This window comes from Salarias fasciatus, chromosome 18, assembly GCF_902148845.1.
Source record: "Salarias fasciatus chromosome 18, fSalaFa1.1, whole genome shotgun sequence".
NCBI classification, from domain to species: domain Eukaryota; kingdom Metazoa; phylum Chordata; class Actinopteri; order Blenniiformes; family Blenniidae; genus Salarias; species Salarias fasciatus.
In genome coordinates, this window is record NC_043762.1 from 12880025 (window position 1) to 12895926 (window position 15902).

The 15902-nt window shown below is 44.7% G+C and overlaps 2 protein-coding genes across 2 annotated transcripts in view; both read left to right on the forward strand.

Annotated features, from left to right (window-relative positions):
* Positions 1-165: 165 nt before the first annotated feature.
* Positions 166-7674, forward strand: kdsr (3-ketodihydrosphingosine reductase). Its single transcript, XM_030115677.1, has 10 exons — positions 166-595; positions 2310-2399; positions 2514-2570; positions 2657-2722; positions 2815-2910; positions 3834-4025; positions 4109-4192; positions 4279-4362; positions 4699-4800; positions 4901-7674. Exons 1-10 carry the CDS (start codon positions 407-409, stop codon positions 5018-5020), a joined length of 1080 nt encoding a protein of 359 aa, XP_029971537.1. The 5' UTR covers positions 166-406; the 3' UTR covers positions 5021-7674.
* A 767-nt stretch (positions 7675-8441) lies between these two features.
* Positions 8442-15902, forward strand: part of bcl2b (BCL2 apoptosis regulator b) — a 37080-nt gene continuing 29619 nt past the window's right edge. Inside the window, exon 1 of the mRNA XM_030114719.1 lies at positions 8442-9720. Within this exon, the coding sequence (XP_029970579.1) occupies positions 9166-9720 (555 nt within the window). The 5' untranslated portion in view covers positions 8442-9165. The remainder of the gene's footprint in view (positions 9721-15902) is intronic.

The following is a 15902-nucleotide window of genomic DNA, read 5'->3' on the forward strand; positions in this document are numbered from 1 at the left end:
CCGCTTCTGGGTGTGAACCAAACTAAAAAGGATTCGACCAATGGGACACTGGTGCGTTGCATTCTGGGAAATGTAGTTGATTTAAGCCTACACTCTTCGGCACTTCAAGAGGGTAGCGTTCGGTTAGAAAACTACAACTACCAGGCACGACCGTCGAGCCGTCCGTTTACAGTGCACAGTTCAATTTGTTTTGGTTTATGCAGACTGCGCTTTGTCACGGGGGGAAGCCAAGGTCCACCGCGGCCCGGTACACGTCTCCGACCCGCTGCCAGCTCCCCGGATCGACTCCTCCTCCTGCGAGCCCTGCGCTCCGCCGCCACCGCCCCCTGCCTCGCAGCTCCGTTATCGGACCCCAGAAGCTGGCCTGCTAGTTAGCAAACAGGCTAACGACTGCCAGGTTTCCCCCATGTCCTCTGAAGAAAGCTTCGGCTCCGCGATCACAGATTGGCTCTTCGTCAACTCCTGGTGGCTCCTCCTGCCCTTCATCATGCTGCTGGTGGTCGCCGCCTTCATCGTCGTCTTCGTGCTGCTGTTGTACATGATATCTCCCCTAATAAGTCCCAAACCTCTGAAACTGAACGGGGCCCACGTCGTGGTGAGTGCAGCTGTGGCGTTAGCGGGCGGGTCTTCAGCTCCAGCTGAGCCAACAAGTCACACACTTCATAATCCGGCTAATCTGGAAAGCAGCTGACAGGACGTGAACACCCAACAAGTCACTTTATAACACAGATGATCTATAATCCGGCTGATAATACATCTGAGAGGACTTGATCATCCAACAAGTCACCTTAATCTATATTTTTCTATGAATTTACATATTTATAAAACTGACAATGTATAATTCTGCATTTGTTAATCGATCACTGCTTTGATAGTCGGTTCATCGTTTAAAACAATTATCGCAGGCTTTAGTTATTGATGATTGAACTGAAGTATGCAATATATTTAGCTTCATTCATTCATAAATCTCATGTAGGAGACTATGATGTATGACATGTGGATATGCATTTACACATAATTAGAACATTGGCATTATACATGGGAAATAGAGACCAACTTATGCTCAAAAGAGTGCATGTAATAATGGAATGCTTAATATTTGATGTAAAATAAAATGTATTCATTTATAATATGAATTATAAAAGCAAAACTTTAAAATGTATGTTGTTTGTATTTGCATTCGGAGATCATTTACTGTCAGAAAAGATGTTGATGTATTGATGGGAGAGTGTGTGGATGTTTTGTGGTGTTGGACAGGATGAGGAGGTGCAGGCACTGTAAAGCCCGCTGGCCTCACAGGAAGCCGTGGAGAGCTGGCAGGGCTCAGGTGCTCCACATCTCACGCACGATAAAACCACTTACCGCCACGAGACTTCTCCAAATCCTCGTGACGAACCTGCTTGGATTGGCCTGATGTTTTGGAGAAGAAACGTGACTGGATACAACAAGAAGCGTGGAGCATTTTTATACCTGTGTGTTGTTTATTTCCTGAGACGCTTTACAATGCTGAAAAACTTCCAGATGTCGTCACTTCTGAACTGTTCCTACGAGATGTTGAAAATTTTCCTTAAACTGACCTGCTTTATTTTGTGGTCAACTTTTCTCTGCAGTTGTATTGTGGCTCTAAAACAGTTTCTACAATTTTAGTTTGCTAATAAATTCAACACATTTTAGTTGTATTCATATTGTGCTCAAAATAACTGCAGAGTGCACGCTGTAAACTGAGGGTTAAAGTAACAAGGCAGAGCATCAAAAACACTCACACTCGCACGTACACACACACGCGCAGAGTTGAGCTAAAAGGTTAAAGTTTGACTTTATTTCAAGCTTCAATCCAAAGCAGCAGCAGTCCATAGAAGGGTAAATCCCCGCCCAGAACTGTGAAGAAACATGGAGGAAAGAAGTGATTTGTGTTCAGATCTGTGTTTACCTGCTGCTATTTAAAGCTCTGTAGACTCTTTATTCACACCGGTCAATCAGTTCAGAGCAGAGTTCAATCATTTCCTCTTTAAGTTTACAACATCTCACCCTTTCATCTAAAGCGTAATCAGGAAAACTTGCTCTACTACCTTTAATATTGTTTTCCTGTCTCTTCCGTTATTTTCATATTTTTTTCCACCTGATGAATGCATCTCAGAACACTTTGTCTGTTTTTCACAATTTGTTTTTGTCGCTTACAAGACATGATTAATGAAGAGAAAAAGAAATATTTTTTCCTGCTCAAACAAAGGGTTGATTGCAGCTTATATTGGAATTAAAATGTGATTGAAATCTGAAAATCCGGCTCAGTGTTGAGTGTTTGATTCCAGGTGACGGGGGGCTCCAGCGGCATCGGGAAGTGCATCGCCATCGAGTGCTACCGGCAGGGAGCCTTCATCACACTGGTGGCTCGAAACGAGGTGAGCAGCTCCTCCTCGTCCTCGTCCTCATCCTCACTCTCCTTTTCTCTTTATTCCACCAACATGAAAGAGTTCAGTTTGCTAACTCTGTCCTCTCTCTGTCTGCCCGCTCAGGAAAAGTTGCTCCAAGCAAAGAAAGAAGTGGAAAAATGTGCCATAAATGACAAACAGGTTGGAATCACTGTTTTCTCTGTTAGTTGGAAGAAGATGCTCTGAAACTGTTTGCAAGTGTTTTCAGCATCCGTCTGTTCGATCAGGTGGTGCTCTGCATATCGGTGGATGTTTCCAGCGATTACAGTCAAGTGGAAAGCGTGATCAAGCAGGTAAAATGGCTTGTTCCGCTGCAGCGGAACTTCTCCGGTGGCTTTATTAATCCATCTTTAATGGACACGGAGGTCGTCTTGTTGCCCACCAGGCTCAGGAGAAGCTGGGTCCGGTCGACATGCTGGTGAACTGCGCCGGGACGTCCATGTCCGGGAAGTTCGAGGAGGTGGAAGTGGATCGATTTAAAGTGAGTCCTCCATGGGGAACGGTTCATGACTTTACCTTTTCGTCCAGTGGTGTCTAATCCGGGCGTTAGAGAAGCCAACTGAGAGCAGATTGCTCTTCATTGCACAGTATTTGTGTTTGTGTTGTCTTTTTTTTAGAATTTTTTTAATTGCATGTTTAATGAGGAAACCAAATGTTTCCACGTTGTGGATAATGAAGTTTTCATATCCGATTTCCGCCGAGGGAACATTTAACAGCCTGCACACTCGCTCCAACATTCACCGAGTGAAATTTAAGAAGTGACTGAAGCTCATGTTCATGATTATTATTCAGCCATGATCCTAAACTGCCTCCAGGCTGAGAATCTGCAGCAACATGGAAGTACATCAGAAACAGAATCATCATCATAATCATGCATTTTGCAGATATATTTGGATATAAAGAAGCACAATACACATATTCAGTTAATCGTTTCCATCCACGTTTACATTTATTTCTGTAAATAAGCACAAAGACGTTAGAATCATCTACCCGAATGTTGTTGTTTTTTTAACTTCCTGTTGGCTTTATAATACATGCGGCTCTGTTTCACACAATATTGTTGGATTAAAGGTCAGTTTTCACTGGTTTTTAATCTGCTTCATGTCATGAGGGGCAGACCTGTCGGAGGACAGCTTTATTCCTAAAATCCGAAAACGGGTTCTGAAATGTTCTGCTGCTCGTGAAGCTAAAATTAGAATGATTTGTTTAGTTGATGAAATGTGGCAGGAGTGTTTTGCATCAACTGATGCTTGTTCAGATTTGGGCGGGTAGAAATACAAGACGCTGCAGTGTGGAATATGAGTTCATAACATCAATCAGGAAATAACTGTGTCTACATGAGAACTTTTTCTGCCCATTTAATGCAGAAAACTTTAATCCTCACGTTACCGTCATTCCCCACAGAAACTGATGGAGGTGAACTACCTGGGCAGCGTTTACCCGACGCGAGCCGTCATCACCACCATGAAGGAGCGGAGGATGGGCCGCATCATGTTCGTGTCGTCGCAGGCGGGCCAGATCGGCCTGTTCGGCTACACCGCCTACTCGCCGTCCAAGTTCGCTCTGCGCGGGTTAGCAGAGTCGCTGCAGATGGAGGTCGGTGCCGCCGCCTTTTCCCCTCCTCACACACACGAAGCCCGGTTCAGCAGCGGGGAGTGAACGCTGTCCTCCTCCCACAGATAAAGCCATACAACATCTACGTGACGGTGGCGTACCCGCCGGACACCGACACTCCGGGCCTGGCCGAGGAAAACAAGACAAAGGTAAACAGTGTCTGCGTGTCACTAACACAGAAACATTCTTAGCGAAGACATCCTGTATTTTTCCTTGTCTTCATTCTCTCCATCAGCCGCTGGAAACCCGGTTAATCTCTGAAACATCTGGAGTTTGTCAGCCGGAGCAAGTGGCCAAAATCGTTGTGAGAGACGCCGTGGTAAGAACGAAGCTCCGCCCGCCTCCTGTAAAGGAATCTGTTCAGGCATATTTGGTTTCTGTAGCTTTTAGCTACATCGAGATATTAATATGAATACTTGTTTTAAGGAATAAAAACAGCATATATAAGCAAGCTATTGTTTCCTATATTTTTAGTAGTTATCAGAAAGAAAACGATCTACAGCAGCAGTCCTTCGTGTGGCTGAAACTACACAATAAACGCAGAACATTTAGCCTCGTTTTGTTACAAATCAGGAAATGAATGATGCATTAAACCAAAGACAAGATGGAAAAGATTCAGATTCATCTCCTGTTTTGTTGGGGGGTTTTTTTGCAGCAGGGGAATTTCAACAGCTCGGTGGGTCCAGACGGCTACATGCTGTCCGCCCTCACCTGTGGGATGTCACCCGTCACCTCCATCACAGAAGGCCTGCAGCAGGTAAACAACGCTTCGGGGAAAGTTGGGTGTTTTGGTAAATAAGTCGGTTGATCGGTCGCCGGAGGACTCCGTCTCGTCTCGTCTTGGTGTCTCTGTGCAGATCGTCACGATGGGGCTGTTCCGCACCATCGCCCTCTTCTACCTGGGCAGCTTCGACAGCATCGTGCGCCGCTGCATGATCCAGAGGGAGCAGTCCAAAGCGGCCGACAAGAGGGAGTAAAACGGCAGCCTTAGCTCCTCCCCCTGCACCCCCCCCCCCCCCCCCCCCTCCACCCAGCCCCTTCATCCAGCTGTACAAGTGCACAACCGTAGGTGGGAGATTAAAAAAAAAACAAAACAACAACAACCCAGAAACCAAAAAAATGAGCTTCTCAGACAGGAGGGGAGAAAGTAGCAGATGTTCACCTGTGGCGTAACTCCTCCGTTCCAGTTCCCCGGTCCTCTCAAAGCATTCCAGTGACTTTGGTTCTTACCGTGTGCTTGTGTTGGGTGGGCGATGCGATGAGGGCAGACCAAACACCCAGCAGCCCGGCTTTTTTTCACACAGGAGGGCTCCGGGGGAAAAACAAAAAAAGAAAAACACTCACAAAACAGATTTGCACAGAAAAAAAGCAGCCTGTTCGACCGGCTTGGAGACCCCCCCCCCCTTCCACCGGGGGCTGTGCTCTCAAACAGGACGGTAACTCTCACCTGTCGTATGTTCCACCAAGCTTCCTCCACCTCGTTCCAGTTTTACACTGAACGACTCCCCCCCACCCCCCCACCTACCTGGTACCACGAGTCTTTGCAGGCAAAGCACACCCCCCCCCCCCCCCCCCCCCCAGCCTTCTTTTCAAGCTGTGTTTTTGTGCTCCATGTTTAAACTACTGTGTGATACAAGCAGCAGAGCGTGTCTTATATCCGTGACTTTTTTTTTGTTTTTTGTTTTTTTGTTTTTTTTTTGTTTTTTTACTAAAGTTAAGTTCAACAAAGTCTAAATATTGCGAAGTTTTACTTGCAGTGTTGGAGAGGGTTTGTGCGTGAATGTGTTTGTTTGCTGTGACTGAGCCTGAGGAGAGAAAAGCCATTCAGTTTATCCTGTTTTTTTTTTTTTAATTATCTCGATAATGAAAGCACCAAATCATTTGTTCTCATCATTCCAGCTGATTTCACTGAGAAGAGGGAAGTTAATGTGAGTTAAAGCCATTAAAGTTAAAAAAAAAACAAAGAAACAAAACCAGCAGACTGCTTTTACACATTAGACTGAAAGTTTATCTTAGATTTTCTTTGACTCAAAATTTCCCGACAGTAGTTCGTTTACAGAAGCTGAAGAGGTCCAGAAGTTCATTATTACATGTCGGCATCTTAAAAATGTGACATATAGAAGAGTGAGAGTGTCTCATGTGATGACAGGTTTCATGTTATATGGAGATGTTTGGTAATAAGTCGTTTTACGTGTGAATGAACGATAATTAGGAAGGTTTTGTAAAATGCATCATCGTATAATATGAGGACGTTCTCGTGAAGTTTAATCTTACTGTGAGTGTTTTCATGTTATATTGAGAAACTTTGACAGTTTAAACCAAACTATGGTCCTGTCACGTTACAATTTGATGGTTTATTGGTTAAAAATTTTAATTCTAATTGCATTTTGCCTGAAAGTTGAGGTAAAATTTCGCATAGCAGAAGGAAGTCCTCGGTTTTTGTAGCCAGTTTAATCACCGTATAACATGAAGCATCGGCCTAAAGGAGCATGATATCACATTTTACTGCAGTGTTTTTCTTTGTTTAATCTGGTGATGTGTGCTGACCCCGGTAATCTGTCACATGACCCACACGCTTGACATTTTTCTGTTGTTTGGAAGATAACCAGTTTAAGGATTCCTCTGTTTAGACCTCTGACGGGAAGAAGGCGTTCTTTGAGTTTGCTGTCAGCCGCCCTCCAGCCGGATCCGTTCGACCGGCCGGACTTGCAGGTTCGAGTCCAGGAGGCGGGGGCGGCGACGGCGATGGCGGCGGCGGTGGGAGTTTTACATAAAGGCCAAAAGAGAGTTGGGAGTCCCAACTCTCAAGTCTTCCTTGGGTCAGTCGGTGAGAATGTACGTGGATCAGAGCGTAGGGAGATTATTTTTTGAAAATACACCAATATGTGAATGCCAAAACGTGTCGAGACAATGTCTTGTGGATCTTTAGTTGGCGAGAGCAGCGTGGGGAGCCGTTCTGAGCCTTAAGACTACTGACGAATAAAACGCTGAGAGAATGGACCCGTCTGCGGAGCAATGTGACTTTAACCCACCGTTTCCAGTGCGTGTCTGCGTGTGTGTGTGCGTGTGTGTGTATGTGTGTGTGTGTGCGTGTGTGTGTGTGCTCGCTCCATTCCTCGTCGAGAAGAAGCCTTACTGAAACCCAAGACATGAGAGTGAGAATGGATGAGTCTGCTTGATGATGTTCTCATTTGATATTGGTTCTGAAGGCGCACCGTCACGCTCTCGCACGCTTCCCGCTCATCGCTTCCTTTCGTTCCTTCTACCTGGAGGCAGCCGCCAGTAGCTCCGAGGCAAGAAGCTTGAGTTCAACCAACACCTGTTAAAGCTATGCAAACCAAGCTTGTGCTTATACGATATGTTCAAACACACACACACACACACACACAGTGGATATTTCAGTTGTGTAACGCTTGCGCTACCCCCACCTCCACACCCCCCCCCCCCTCCTCGTTTAATGAACACATAAGTCGTATCGCACTCTTTGATTTCTCTTGTTTTTGTTTTTTTTTTCTGCCAAAAAACTTAACACCTTCACCTTGTGTGCCATCGAAAGAAAATGTGAGAAGTGGAACATTTCTTTGTCTTATTTTCTTACATGATAAACTGAATAAATACCTGTGAGGAAAAACTGAAAGACTTTGTCCTTTAAGGCTTTTTAAATGTTATTTTTCTACAGGTGCGCTATCTGTCTCACAGTGACTTGGGCCTTGCTGATGGCCTCCCTGGAAGTTCTAGAATTATTTGCTCTGAAACTGCACTAAATGTGCCTGAAAGTTAGTGAATGGAGCACTGATAATACCAAAGTGGATTCGCTCCTCCGTGTAAAGAGCCTGACTGGAACAAGACTGGATGTTCTGCACGTGCTCCAGTGAGAAATCTGGAAGTAAAACTGTTCCTTGCTGACGCTTTATTTCTCTTTCAACACTTGTTGCAGTTTCTTCATTTCTATTTTATACACTGGGTCAGCGTTTTCCAAAGTGTGGGCCGCGACCCTAAATGACTAAGTTCTTTAAAAAAAAAAAACTTAAGTATTCCATTTTGTAACTGAATTGAATGGAATTAATCATATTTTTTTGATTAAAAAGCGATAGAAAGGGGCTGGATGTCACCCAACATTTAAGAACTTCTTGAAATAGTGTTTGATAGAAGAGAGCGGACTGAGAAGGGGAAGAAGGAATACAGATTCTAAGTTGTAAAGTTGGGACTTCATCCACAAGGGGGTGGTTGGACCCCACCAGTGCGCAAAGCCCGCAGCAGGATGAGGAGACCCTGCGCTCCTCATGAAGAAGACCCTCCTGCACGCGCAGCCGGATGAATATCTGTTTCTATTTCCTGCTTGAAACCATTTAAAAAAATCATAAAAGAATGCATTAAACATGCAATCAGGAGACAATTGAGGTCTCCGGTGCAGTTCTCCGCGTGCTCTCGGAGTCTCCGAGCTCAGCCAAAGGAATGGTTTTGCGTGGCTGACGTCAGGAATACATCACGAGCGGAGCGCGGCCCACTCGGCTGTGTGGGCAGGGAAGCTGCAGCTGAGGACGATATGAGGAGCAGCCGTGGAAGAGGGGACTCAGTCCGACCTTGTCTGGCTCGCAGTCCCGCGCCAGGCCGTGCGTAAAAACGCCGCTAAAAACAAGTTGACCGCGTCTTTAAAAGGCGCCTCTCCGTGCGCGCGGCTACAACTTTGGCTTCCATTCATATTTTTTGTTTCCTTCTCCCGTCCACGTCTGCCTGATGCGCACAGGAACAGAGCAAGACTACTACAACCTCTTCCGCATATTGGATTTCTATGCAAAGAGAAGGTCGCTCATGTCCCTGCAAGGATTTCTTGAAATGAAGACTGCTGCTGCAATTTTTACTTGAATTCTCTCTCTCTTTTTTTATTTTCTTGACAGTTTTCCCTCAAAAGATTTCCTACAATTTGTGAAGTATTCGTTTCCTGCGTGGGATCAGTCGCTGCATCGCTTTGCATTTGAATATAACCCAGTTTTTTTTTTTTTTTTTTGTTTTTTTTTTGGAGAAACCTCTGCAGCGCGTCGTACTGCGCACGAATCCGACCCACGATGCGCTTAATTTAGGAAAACGCAGAGATCATCTGAAAGTGCCAAATCGAACCGGAATGGAAAACGAGCGCAATCGCAATATCGTAGTGAAGTATATCTGCCATAAACTCTCCAAACGCGGATACGCGTGGAGCTTGGACGCTGCGCGGGATGAGGACGCGGATAATAACGGGTCCCTAGTTGACCCCGAGCCGACTCTGGTCCGCCGGTGCCGGGAGGCGGCCGGAGCCGGGCCCGACAGCGAGGACGACAGCCCCCGCCTGTGCAGGCGGCCGCAGCAGTCCGACCCGCACGCCGCCATCCACCGGGTCCTGCGGGAGGCTGGGGACGAACTTGAGAGACTCTACCAGCCGGACTTCACGGAGATGTCGCGGCAGCTGTACCTCACCTCCTCCACGGCGCAGAGGAGGTTCGCCGAGGTGATAGACGAACTGTTCCGGGACGGGGTGAACTGGGGCCGGATTATCGCCTTCTTCGAGTTCGGTGGCACGGTGTGCGTGGAGTGCGTGTCCAAGGAGGACATGACGGCGCAGGTGGACAACATCGCGGACTGGATGACGGAGTATTTAAATGGACCTCTTGACAGCTGGATACGGGATAACGGGGGATGGGTAGGTCTCGATCCGTCGAGTTGAGCGCTTTTGCAGTTGTGTGGCGCGAGGGGCGCAGAAGTCCTCCGCTTGATTCCTGCGGTTGCAGGGTTTTTTTTTTTTGTGAATTACTGAGATAAAAAAGCTGCGCCCTCGTGTCTTTTTTTACGGCTGAATAACCAGAACCACATGTGTGGAAGATCTTTATTAAAATCTTCCTTTCGATGCGCCAGTGACGCACCGCGGTGCGGACGCGCGAGATGGACGGCCTCACTTCGTGAGCCGCTCCCATTGGATGATGGCGCTGGCTGTTAAACTTCTGCGAGCAATCAGGGAGAGGGAGCTGTGTCACACCTCCCCACGCTCTCACACACACAACCCGCCCTGTCAACTGTGCGGCCAGTGGCCGCCAACACAGCTGTCATGGAGCGCAGGGTCTGCAGGCAGCGGGGTGTGAATCTCAGCACTCAGGCTGGAAACTCTGACTAATCACGTTGGATTTTCCTCACACTTCATTGCAATTCGTGCTTTAAAAGTAATTTCCTCTCTGGGATTCTATTCTAATGCCAATTCCAACAACCTGCATGCATTGAGCTTGTGTCTTCTTCAGCGTAAAGTGATGACCTGTAAAGATTAGAGTGCACAAACAGGACAAAGCTTCTTAAGTTGTGAGTTTTAAGACAGTGTTGCATGTCTTTAACGTCTAACACATGTCAAATGTGCAGTGAGTGTGACTCCAGCTGTCAGAGAGAAACACAGTCTGACAAAACATATTGGATTCGAAATTAATTCACAACACATCCAACAACTCGCATGCATGATACAAAGTTCATGTTTCCGTCAGTGCCTGAACTATGGAGGCTTTCAGAGGAAGTGACAACATGCAAAAGCAAGTGTGCACAAACATGACGCAGCTCATTGACTCATTACACATTAACATTTGTGGGAGATGCTTGAAATGTTTCCCTTTTGTGACATGAATCCATATGTCTCATTTCTGAAATACCTCACCCGCGCTTGGATGTTTGCCATCGTATCACTTGCAACTGCAGCTGTCAGGAAGTACACAGAGGTTGCACTACAGAGGTCTGCAAAGTACCACTGAGATTATGAGTCAGAATGAATAAGTAAACACTGGAAAAGAGCCAATCACACATTTGGATTCGCTATTTAATGCAGTCGACTTTTGGTGTTCATAAACTCAAGCTGCAGGTGTCTGAAATAAGCTGAGGTGACAACCTGCAAAAATGAGTGGTGCACACACATAAGGCTCAATATTTAGTTACTTTTTAAGTATCATCCAAAAGTCTTTATTTTTTTATTTTTTTTTTTTTACATTTTTTAAACACGTTTGCACTTCTTTAGCTTGTTAAGTTGATTCAATGCTGGCCATCTGCTCAATTTTGGATTGCAAAATATTAATCTTCTCAACAATGTCACATTGAGTAATCAGTGGTTTCCACACACACAGCAGTTATAAAATACAGAGGAAGCTGTAAGTTCTGCAAAGGGGTGATGCCAGGCTATGGAAAAAAATTAATGCTACAAATATCAAAATGTGTCTAATAACAGTTGTACACGATTTTCAACATTCACCGTCTTAATTGTTTAAAAATTTGCCAAACGATGGCGAAGCTCACAAAGTAATTACTTTTGAGTAATCTATGTGAGATTCTGTGTTCAGTTCTCTGACACTTTTGTCTGTAATGTCTAAAATAGTTGACCCACTGTTGGGTTTACTCAACTAAAAGAATGACAGAAAAGAACAATCAGATGAATTATTCCCAACTAACGACAACTTGTAATACCGTTCGTTGCCACATGAGGGTGTCGTGAGTTTATTGATTTGAGAGAAGAAGAATGGGGTTGGCAGTTTGAACAGTGGAAGGGAAATCTCTGAGGACTGACTGACTCCTACAGCCGCTCACTACTGCCCCCCAAAGCACAAAGGTGTAAGTGCAGAACTCACCTGAGCACAGACACGTTAGAGCTGGTGTTTTTCAATTTTCAGTTTTTCCGTTTAAATCTTTTAGCGTCGTTGGGACATCAGCATGAGGTTGTCTTGAATTGTGGGAAAGGGAAAGCATGATCATATGTTTCAGATTGAACTGAGAATTTTGAACTGCAGTTGTTTATTTCGTATTTCATAAGATATGAAGCAACTCTTACAAAATCAGGCAGGAGGTCGTATTTTTCTCAAGATGAACTTTATGCCACTTTAAAGCCATGGAAGCTCAAACATGAGTCTAACTTCACCTCATATTGCTGTTTACACAAATAGAGGCTTCTTTTTTGGCACTTATTAGGTCTTCAACCCCAAATGTTAAGAAAATTGGTGGAAATCCTCAAAATATGTATCTGAACTGTCTTTGTTTAACCGATTTTCACACAACTGGGTGAATACTGTCTTCTCCTTTTTATACCTTCTGACATTTTTTCCCACATTTCTACCCTCTGGAATAGTTTGTAGTCCCCTCACGCTGCTGATTCCTGCTTTCCACTTTAAACACCTCTGCTATAATCCAATACAGAGGGAACTGAGAGCGGATTCTAATAACAGACTCTGATGCATTCAACCAGAAAAACACAGTAAATCCCAGTTTAAGCGTCCACCTGCAGCTGGGGCTTTGTGCTGGGAAGTGCAGCGGCGGTGGTGGGAGGTGGGTGAGTGCACGAGGCCGGACACATGTCAGCAAACAGCTCACTATTGAATTAATGTGTTTAGGCCTCCGGGCACAACTGGACTGGGTGGCTCCGGCCATCAGAGCCTTTCTGCCACTTCCAAATGACACGTTGGGCTTTCGGTGCTAACGAGGACCGGCGACCATACGCACCTCACCTGAGCACAAGTTTTCAGGTTTACAGTTCTAATCCATGCTTTCAGACACTTTTACCATTCATTTTGCATCAAATCGTTGAGAAAAAATTTCAAAAAACCATTCCAGCAGCTGAACCATTGATACAAGGCAGGATGGACGCAGTTTTTCATGTTTAAACCAAATTCTGCAGAAAAAGAGATTCAGTCAGACGTCCAAGGTTTTTCCAGTCTCCTGTGGTCCAGTTCTGGTGGTCCTGTGTGAACTGTAGTCTCAGCTTGCTGTTCTTATCTGGCAGCAGGGCGCTCACAGATGCTATCGTGAATTCAGAGGTTCTTGGAGTTTCCGTTGTCTTTCCATCATCTCCAGTCAGCCTGTCTATCCTCCCCTGACCTCGTTTTTTCCCTGTCCACTGCCGCTCTCTGGAGATCTTCACACTTTTCTCGCTGGAGATGGTTGTGTGTGAAAGTCCCAGCAGATGAGCAGTTTGTCAACTTCTCAGAGCAACAGTCACAAAGGTTCAAAGTCACATAAATCACCGTTCATCATCCTCATCTTCCTCATTCTCATCTTCACCATATCTACAGACAGAAACAGACCGAGCTGCTGATGCTTGATGGCATGATTAGATAATTGCATTTGCATGTAGCTGGAGAGAGTATGTAAACCTTCAGGAAGTATTTTATGAGCAAAACTTTGACTCCTTATCTAAGACATTATAACTGTGTATGAATAGTCTGCAAGACCTGAGCGATGAGGTTCTTTCATCACTGGAGTTTCTTCCTCTCTTCTTTGGGACCCTGGTTATGAAACCCCTTCCTTTTTGAGAGTGTGACAGTTTTTTCTATGTCGTCGTTTGCTTTCCAGGAACGGAAACTGTCGAGCGAGTCAGCGGTTTCGTGTCAGTTTGGTGGTTTTTGCTCTGTGCACCACTTCTCTTTGCAGACTCTTGTGCAGCTTTTGTTTCCTTCAGCAGACGAGGCTCCTCAACCTGCTCCGAATTAGCCTTTAATTATGTGAGGTACTCTTAATGAGAGCATAACATTTGTGCTGCCTGGTTATCGTAGCTGGAAGCGATCATAAATGGGGTGTGTGTTCTAGAAGAAAGCAGGGGGGGGGCCATCAATGATTCATATCCAATGTTTCATCTCAAAGGATAGCACCGTTTAACATTCCCCTTGAGTCTGCGTTGCCCCTGGAGGTGGCAGGTTGTGCCACATATCAAAGAGGGGCAAACAGAGGGAGCTCCCTGCAGGAAACACTGAATCTGCAGCCACTCCGACGGGCCCGCAGCGCTCTGAGCATCCAGGTCGGGACTCTTTTGTTTCCAGACCTGTGCGCAGTCTGAGGCTCGCTCCGGGTCTCTGCAGCCGGCGCCCGCCGTACAGTAATGTAGGTCATCATAAGTCTGTGTTTCACAGCTGAATGGAGATGACTGTATCTGCGCTGCATCGCGCCCGCAGAGAGAGTACAGTCGTTTAAGCCAGTGGATTATTTGAGGATTATCTGAAAGCGTATGTCTCCAGTTTGAGTCAATTTGCTGGATTCCCTCTCTTGGTGAATCAAAAACTGATCCAGATTGATTGAGGCTTAACCTTCACTCTGATATAATTTCATTAGAGAATGTGTTCGGACCGGCTCGCGTTTCCAATGCATCTTCTGTTTAAACGTCCTCTTTTGTTGAATTATCTTGAATGGGCGTCAGGGAGGGAGTTTCCTGAGGTGTGTTCGCTGGTTGTTACCCGACCTTTAATTACTGAGGCTGCAGACACCGAGCATTGTCTCCACGGCGCGCCTGTGAAATCTGGCTTCTTCGTTCTTACCGGCGTGTCGGCCGGATGTTGAAATGTGATAAATGTCAGTGTGTTTTCAGCTCGACACAAAAAAGACTGTTTGTACTGAAGCCTCAGGAAGGGGGTTTAGTGCGTGGCGCGTGTGTGTGTGTGTGTGTGTGTGTGCATGTGTGTATTCATCACTGTGGAGACTTAAACCAGTTTGCGCACACATAACATGATTCTACAGTCCTTATGGGGACAGAATCAAGTCACAGCACTTTGCATTTACAAAGTCGATGGACTCAGTTAGTTTGTTTTGTACCAATTATACTTCAGCTTTGATTAATTCTGCAGTACTGTAATGCAGGATGATATAATCTCGTCATAATGTGTGGAAACGGCTCCTCTCTCTGTGTGCATGCGTGGACGTGGACACTGTGTGTGAAGTGGTTGTTAATAGATATTAAATGCAGTTTTGGCACTCTGTTGTTTTCACACATGCATTATGAGGACAAAAATTCAATTAAACCATGTTTAAATTAAAACCTGTTCCCTGTTTATACGATTGAAAATGCCATCTTTCAGCGTTAGGACAGTTTTTGCCATTCCCACGAAACTGTAAGAAATACAGAAAACGCTGCAGTTTGCACAGATGCTGCAAGTGGATACTGTGTGGGTTGTTTTTTTTTATAATCTATACAAGCATGTACAAACAAACCAGTACGATGTAAACATCAAAGCCCCTTTAAATGGTCTCTTTTTTATCGTATTGTTACATCAGTAACGACTGTTGGTCAGAAATATCTCCATGTATGCCGACGATGTTGTAGTAAATGTATATTTATTAAGTATTCTTCATGTAGCAAATTAGTATCGCATGATATCATCTAAACACGTGATACGTGGTGATGTTGAGTATTACGATTACAATACATTTATGATAATGTTCATGTCTTTAATGAGTTTATCCAGGAACCAAATATGAAATAATGAAGGCTGTTTATTTTTTATATAGTTTTTGGATGGTGCCATTTTGAATTTGTTGTTCAGTCAGTTTATCCCGATGTTTACTGCACATACTGATATTGCAATATGGATAAATTTAGAATATTTTATAGAGGCTCATAGTTAACACACAGCTAAACTTTGCATAAATACTACACGACGGTGTTTAACTTGAAATTATACAGGAAGTCGAACATCATCCAACTAATGGTGTTTATGACTGTGAACATTAAAGTACTCTACATTAATTCAGTTTTTGGTTTCCAGACTGAAACAATACTTAAAAAGGCTAAACTATTCTACAATGCTGAAGGAAAGTAATAAATTACAATCTTTCATTGCCCACGTGGTCATTTAGTTCCGTGTTTGGAAGAGATTTACGAAAATATTTTTGTGGTTTTGTGACGTGATTCGAGATAAAGGAGTACTATTAGCTACAACTTTTCCTCAAATTAAAGCGGAAGTATGATGTTATATCCACAAATCGACTATGATTTATTAAATTCTGTCAAGAAAACCATAAATTTTTTTTTGTCATACGGATGTTATGTTTCCGCTGTTTTCTGGATGAATCTCTAATGATAACTTTGAAGACCAAAGAATGGAT

Bases quoted from the DNA above. Each gene is read 5' to 3' on its own strand.
- kdsr (XM_030115677.1), top strand. From the start codon at position 407: ATGTCCTCTGAAGAAAGCTTCGGCTCCGCGATCACAGATTGGCTCTTC. The intron at 596-2,309 runs GTGAGTGCAGCT...GTTTGATTCCAG, and splicing joins TGAACGGGGCCCACGTCGTG to GTGACGGGGGGCTCCAGCGG. The intron at 4,193-4,278 runs GTAAACAGTGTC...TCTCTCCATCAG, and splicing joins CCGAGGAAAACAAGACAAAG to CCGCTGGAAACCCGGTTAAT.